This window comes from Pinus tabuliformis, chromosome 5_1 (genome assembly GCF_031772625.1).
Source record: "Pinus tabuliformis cultivar Carrire ecotype Pingquan chromosome 5_1, CPIR1, whole genome shotgun sequence".
Classification (NCBI taxonomy): domain Eukaryota; kingdom Viridiplantae; phylum Streptophyta; class Pinopsida; order Pinales; family Pinaceae; genus Pinus; species Pinus tabuliformis.
In genome coordinates this window covers 6,843,470-6,849,883 of record NC_142305.1, presented here as the reverse complement: position 1 = coordinate 6,849,883, position 6,414 = coordinate 6,843,470, and the positions used below count along the sequence as shown (strand labels likewise).

Sequence of the window (6,414 nt, the reverse complement as noted above, 5' to 3'; positions counted from 1 at the left end):
GGCTTGGCAACATACAATATGTGATATTCTAAAACTGCAGTCATTAATGTAGAGTTGCCTCAATGCTTCAAACTATGTTTTGATAAACTAGTAATAGGACCGGACTTCCAACTTATTCATTTTGTGCATGCACAAATGTGCAACATTAACTATCTGCCATGCATGGTGTCTATGAGCGTGTTTAACCCTGGGATTGCGCGTATGAAAGTACAAAATGCATACAACAGAACATGAGGGTTTGAACTGCAATTTTTCAAAATGTCACAGTTGAAATTGATAATAATGTAAGTTCAACTTTGGATATTTGTAACCATTGAACGTGCCCAGAAGAATATACAAGTTAAAAATGAAATGACCAAAAGTAGCATATGTTAAAGCCATTTTATTCATACATAATAAATGGCAGATAACTTTTACTCTTGTAACAACAAAACAAAATGGGACTTCATAAAATCAGGCTTCACCAAACCTTCATATCGGGCCTGGGTTTAAACGCCATGAGACGCGGATATCCGTCCCCTGCATCTATAGTGGGAAGCCAACTCCATGTATCTTCCTTTAAATTGTAAACGGCAAAATCCATACATTGGTACGATGTGAAGCACACGCAATCTTCCACTCCCACGCATTCAAACGAATGAAAAGAAGTCCTCTGAAAAACTTCACACAGTGATGGAGGCATCCGTGCAATCTCCTTCCAAGAGCAAGAGGAAGAATCGCTCTGAAACTCCCACAAAACAACCTCCATAATCTCAAACAAAGTGTACATAGACTTAGACATAGACCATACCCTCCTTGGGCCTACGCCCCCAGCAAGTAGAATCCGCGACCCGCAGATGAGCAGCTTAGGCCAGATGGCATTGCCATTAGCTAACTCTGGGAACGGTGTAAAAGTGGACGTTCCCTCTAGGATGCTGAAACCCAACACGCCCATCCCGTCTTCGCGGTCTAGGATTATCCAATAGAAGAAGCCATGGCAGAAAATAATCCCATGTGACAGATCAAACTTGTCCACAGTCTCGGGCAGGTATCGGACGATCCCCCAAGACTTCTCAGAAGAGTCGTAGATTTCCACTTGCAGTACATCATTCGAAGGCGACAAACCCACAGCCACTACTTTGTAGGTCTCTTGAGTATCCGCTTTCCAGGTCACAATGCCTCTGGTCATAAGGATCTTTATGGATGACATAGGGGGAAGCTGCAAAAATGTTTGAGTGAGAGGATTGCAGACAGTATTTCTGCCTTGAGGGATATCTACCAAGAACAAGCCTTGGGCCGATCCAAAGTACTGAATCTTTTCATCTCCCCGCGGAAGGAATGAAAGGGAGATGCAATTCTTCCATGTCCGTGTGAAAAAACAATATATCGAACAATTCACCGAACCACCCGTTTGGTTATTTTCTATGCACAGAACCAGCCAAGGCTTCTTATTGGGAGGCGCCTCGGCCCATTTATTAGTTATGAACTTAGTGGATGAAAAGAGGGCATTCCACTCCTTGCAAACGCTGCGAGATCTGCAGAGGCATTCGAGTGGCAGAAACGCCAATATCTCTTCTCTGGTATTCTCAGGCAATTCATACCAGGCTGCTGAGTCTAAGCACTCCTTTTTCAGCTTCGCCATTCTTGCCTATCCACTCTAGTTGGGCCAACTCCACTTTCCGCAAATATTTATATAAAGCTATCAACGTCATATAAAGATGGTTCTTGACGCAAGAACATGGACCCTCATGACGTGACAATTGCAGCGCAAGGAAGGAAGTTCGAGCCTCCCGATCTCATTCCCGTCCGATAGCTGCGATCCATCCTCACACTTGGAACCTGCCTTTGTGCCACTCGTTGCTTTGCGTGTGGAACCTGCCTTTGTTCCATTCATTGCTTTGCGCGAAGATCTCTGGTGCGTTGGATCCACCATCGCGCGTCTAAAGGCACGATCTTTTCCTAGGCATTTGTTCAATGCTTTTGTGTTTAAACGCATCAGTGTTGGCGCTGAAAAGAAGGGAAAGAGGGAGCATTCGGAACAAAGCATTTTAGTGTCAGCCATTGCATTATGATTAATCGAGAAGGTTTGGGATAAATAGCGAGGGAGGTATTTCGCTAATTTGGAAAAGGCCACCAGAAGTGTGGGAGGAAAGAATATGTGTTTTTTGTTTTTTGGAAAGGTGGAAACAGAAAAATATTTCATTTTAGAATCCGAGGCCTTCAAAAACCAAAGGGAAAGTTATGCAGATGTCTTCAAAGACAACAGGGAAAATTATGCAGATATGCTAGGAGCTAGCTCTTGGGATAATCTATTTAGCGAGGGGTTTGTCCAGAAACTGGGAGCATTTATTGTGAAGCTTCACAGAAAAAGGGTTGAATACATCAAGCAGATGAAGAAGCAATATGTCCCATAGGCTATCTTTAGCCTCGTGGACGTTAAAATAATTGCTTTCTTTATTTCTTATCTTAAGGTCACGATTAAGCTAGACATCAAATTGGTGTATGAGACACTCTTGTTTGTGGGACAAGGGATCCACTTCGGCGCAACAATTTGGTTGCTAATTCTATGAAGGCATACATACTTTACCCCCTCTGGTTTTGAACCCATGACCTTTTAGGAGGAAACACATGCTCTTAACCATTAGGCCCACTCAAGTTGTATAATTGGAAATCTTTTCATATAATTGGAAATTCCAAAACAGTGTAGGTTGTATGATTAATTTGGACCAAAATTCGAACCAAATAGGGATTTTCAAAATGTTTTGGAAGTGATATTAGGGTCAAGTAGGATGTCATTGTCCCCTACTTTATATGGGATATATATTGATAAATTAGAGTGGATAAACAAGTTTGGTGGTGGGGTCCACTTCACCAATTATGTTCTAAAGTTGCTTCTTTATGCTAATGATTTTATTTTAATGGTAAAAACAACACAAGATTTGAAGGAACACTTAAAAGCCCTAGAGGTTTTTTGTTGTGGGGTGGGGACTAAGGTCATGATTTTCACCTTCGAAGAGAAAGAAAGTCCATAGGGAATTTGTTTTTGAAGGCAACCCCTTATTGGTGGTCAATGAATATAAATACCTTGCCCTTGATTTCCACAAGGATACAAGGGGGATGGAGAGCTCTATACTCATTGCAAAATAGATGTAGAAGAGATAAACTATGGGACTGGAAGACTAAAAAAACTCGTTTTGCCCTTTTAGTGGTACTATATGGATCTGAAGTATAGGGTAGCAGCACGTCAGCAAGAAAATGGAGACAAATAGAAAGATTACAAAAGCATTTAATCACAAACAACCTCGAGATCAAATCAATTGTTCCATATGAAATTGTGCTAGTAGAAGTTGGGGCTTCCCTGTTGAAACGTCAGTTATGTTCTGGTTGTTAAGTTATCTAAAAGGATTAGATAACATGGGGACTCATTATTGGCCAAAAATGGCAGTTGGAGAGAAATTAGATAGAATAAAGAGCATGTGGATGAAACAAAACATCAAATGGATGAATAAGTGGGGTATTAGCATAAGTGAATGTCCAAATAACAAAGGAGAAATAAAAAAGTATGTGCAATGAAAATTCAAAGAAAACATGTGGAAAGGGCCCGCCTGGAAGGAAAAAGGAATACCATATCAAGCACTTCAATCTTGAAAATGCCCTCTTGGGAGGAAAAAGGAATACCATGTCAAGCACTTAAATCTTGCATATGATCATACACAAAAGTCTTACATAGGAATGGAAATAAAATGAAAAGCAAAATGTTAATCGCTTAGAGAAGAACTAGTCTGCATCAACGTAGATGTGAAACCGAAAGATGGTGATATCCAAAGAGGAGTGGGCAGACAAAAGGTGTAGTTATTGCACTCAAGAAGTGGTAGAGACAAAATGGAATGTTCAACTTACAAGGATATCCGAATCAATTATATTGAGACACTAAAAGTGAACAACTTGAGTAATTTGTTTGAAGAAGAGAAGATAATAAGAATTGCAAACTTCCTAGTCAAGATACACAATAGAAGATCCAAGATGCAGAAAGAAAAGGAAATTTAGGCATGATGTTTTGCGTTGTGTAGGCTTTTCTTTTTTGGCTACCTGTTCATCTATATTTGGGTCACATAGGTTGCATGGCATTAAATGGGAGTGGTTTTCGTGGCCATTCATATTATTTAACGCAGCTGGGGAGTGCATTAAGGGACCAGTGGATTGAAATGGAAGGTAGGATTTTTCTAACCAATATATGTTTTCCAATTTTTGGTCAAAACTTAACGAAACAAATTATGCTCCAAACATGTTGTTTTGTTGTTTAAAATTTAATTTTTACTCATAATGTGTTTTTTGTTGTTTAAAATTTATTTTTGAATGCATAAATGGATTTTATCATCTTGAGGAAACCATGGACACTCATATTGTGTAGAGCTGAGACATCAAACTTGTGATTCCAATAAAATCCTATTGAATTATAGACAAATTTAGTGGAAAAATATGCCAAAAACCTTTAAAACTAGAATATTTAGACTACGACTTAAATTTGAAAGGAATAGAAGGCATCACGAAGGAAAGTAAATGATGCCATGGAGGAGAAATAAGGGGGGAAATGATGGAAAAGAGAGGAGTTTTTATTTTTAATGAATCAATTTTATATGTAGCTTGAGTGGGTTTAATGGTTAAGAACATGTGTTTTTTCATATCTAGCCACAAGTTCAGTGATAAGGATGTGTGGGCTTCTTGTCCCATAAACAAGGATGGCTCATAAACCAATTTGGTGTTTGGCTTGGCAATGGCCTTAAAATTAAATTATTATTATTATTATAATAAAAATAAGATAAATTATTGATTCACCATGGTTAAAAATAAATAAAAATAAGGTAAGCAATATGCAACTAATTGAAGTAGGGTTTTAATGTTTTACGTGTTAGAATGTATATCCTTCCATTTAATGCAATTTTAAATCAGAGGATATAGATTCTAATGTATGTTAAAGTAAATGTTTTGTTATGAGGTACATACATTTAATAAGTCACTAAATAACATTGTCATTGATAGACATTGTTATGTAATATAGTGTGAGCATTCTAACAAAGATTTGTGTGATGACACTATTATGTAATACAATGTAAGCATTTTAATAAAGATGGTTATAAGTGTTCGAGTAAACATTGGAAGAGAATGGGAAACAAAAAAAAAAAGGTAAAAAAAATAGGAGAAAGAAACAGAGAAGAGTGGAAGAATTAGAAAAGGGGAGAGCATTGTGTAATAATAAATTAAGCATAGAATATTAGTGTGAAAATGGAGCTCTACAAACCCTTGTGACAGATAGGGTTTCTCCCTAGCCAACCATTCTATGCTTAGTTTGCATGAATATTTTGCAGATCTCTTATGTATTTCGTTCAATGGTGAATTCTAGTATTTCAGCGAAAATTCCAGTTCCTTTTGCAGGTATGGTTGCCAATCAAGCAAGCTCTTCCTCGATTGCATACAGTTCCATGCTGAAATTTGGTTCTGGTCTTTTAGTGGTTCAAGAAATTCCTTTCCTCAATGTTCCTATGCATGAGGAAGCTTTCAATCGTGAAAAAAAAAAATCTATGTGCAAGGTTTGGCTTGCAAGTTTAATTTTATGGTTGTGGCTAACTAGTCTGCACAAATGGATCTTTGAATCATGGAAGCCCTTTTTGACAGATGAACTAAATATTTACCCGATGGATCGAGGTTTTTTCATTGTGGTTTTTGATAATATAGAGGACAAGAAGACCATTTTCAAAGTTGGACTATGGTTTTGGGGTAGTGTCAGTCTCTTCATAAAACCCTGGACTCCCACTTTTGATCTAATAGCAGCATGAATCTCTACGGCTCCAGTTCCCTTGTATTTTTGGAATCTTCCATCACTTTCCTATAATGGAAATGTGTTGGGAAAGTTTGATTGTCATTGTCCATAAGCTACAAAAATTTTCAGAACTACTTATGCCCGAATATGTGTGGAGATGGACTTCAATAAGGGTTTTCCGATGGAGATTAATCTAACGACTCCAAACTATGTTTGGGTCCAAAAGCTCAACTCTCATAATATTTCATTATGGTGTAGAGGATGCTATGAAATGGAGCACGTAATTAAAAATCCCCCCCTAAGCGTATATAAAATAGTAGACCCAAAAAAAAATGAAGCCCCGAATGGATGGAAAGAGCTAAGGGTGATCACTATATGATATTCAAAGAGGAAGAGCTTCAGAATAAGAAAGAACTAGAAGATAAGAAGGAAGCAGATACAACTAAAGAAATTGCATCAGCAACAACAAAAACCAAGCAGGAAAAAGCACATGCCAATGAGGATCCCCCAAACTCAGTGAAAGTGGAAAAGCAACAAACTCTCATGGAAAACAAATCCCCATTGAATCCACAAGGCTTCTTATTGGAAAAACATCTTCTTGGGCAGATCATGCAGAT

The 6,414-nt window shown here is 38.1% G+C and overlaps 1 protein-coding gene across 1 annotated transcript; it reads right to left on the bottom strand.

Annotated features, from left to right (window-relative positions):
- Positions 1-241: 241 nt before the first annotated feature.
- On the bottom strand, positions 242-1,939 carry LOC149163273 (F-box/kelch-repeat protein At5g15710-like). Its single transcript, XM_089431663.1, has one exon. It carries the CDS (start codon positions 1,619-1,621, stop codon positions 461-463), a length of 1,161 nt encoding a protein of 386 aa, XP_089287789.1. The 5' UTR covers positions 1,622-1,939; the 3' UTR covers positions 242-460.
- Positions 1,940-6,414: the final 4,475 nt, after the last annotated feature.

Coding starts and splice junctions, on each gene's coding strand:
- LOC149163273 (XM_089431663.1), bottom strand. CDS start 1,621: ATGGCGAAGCTGAAAAAGGAGTGCTTAGACTCAGCAGCCTGGTATGAA.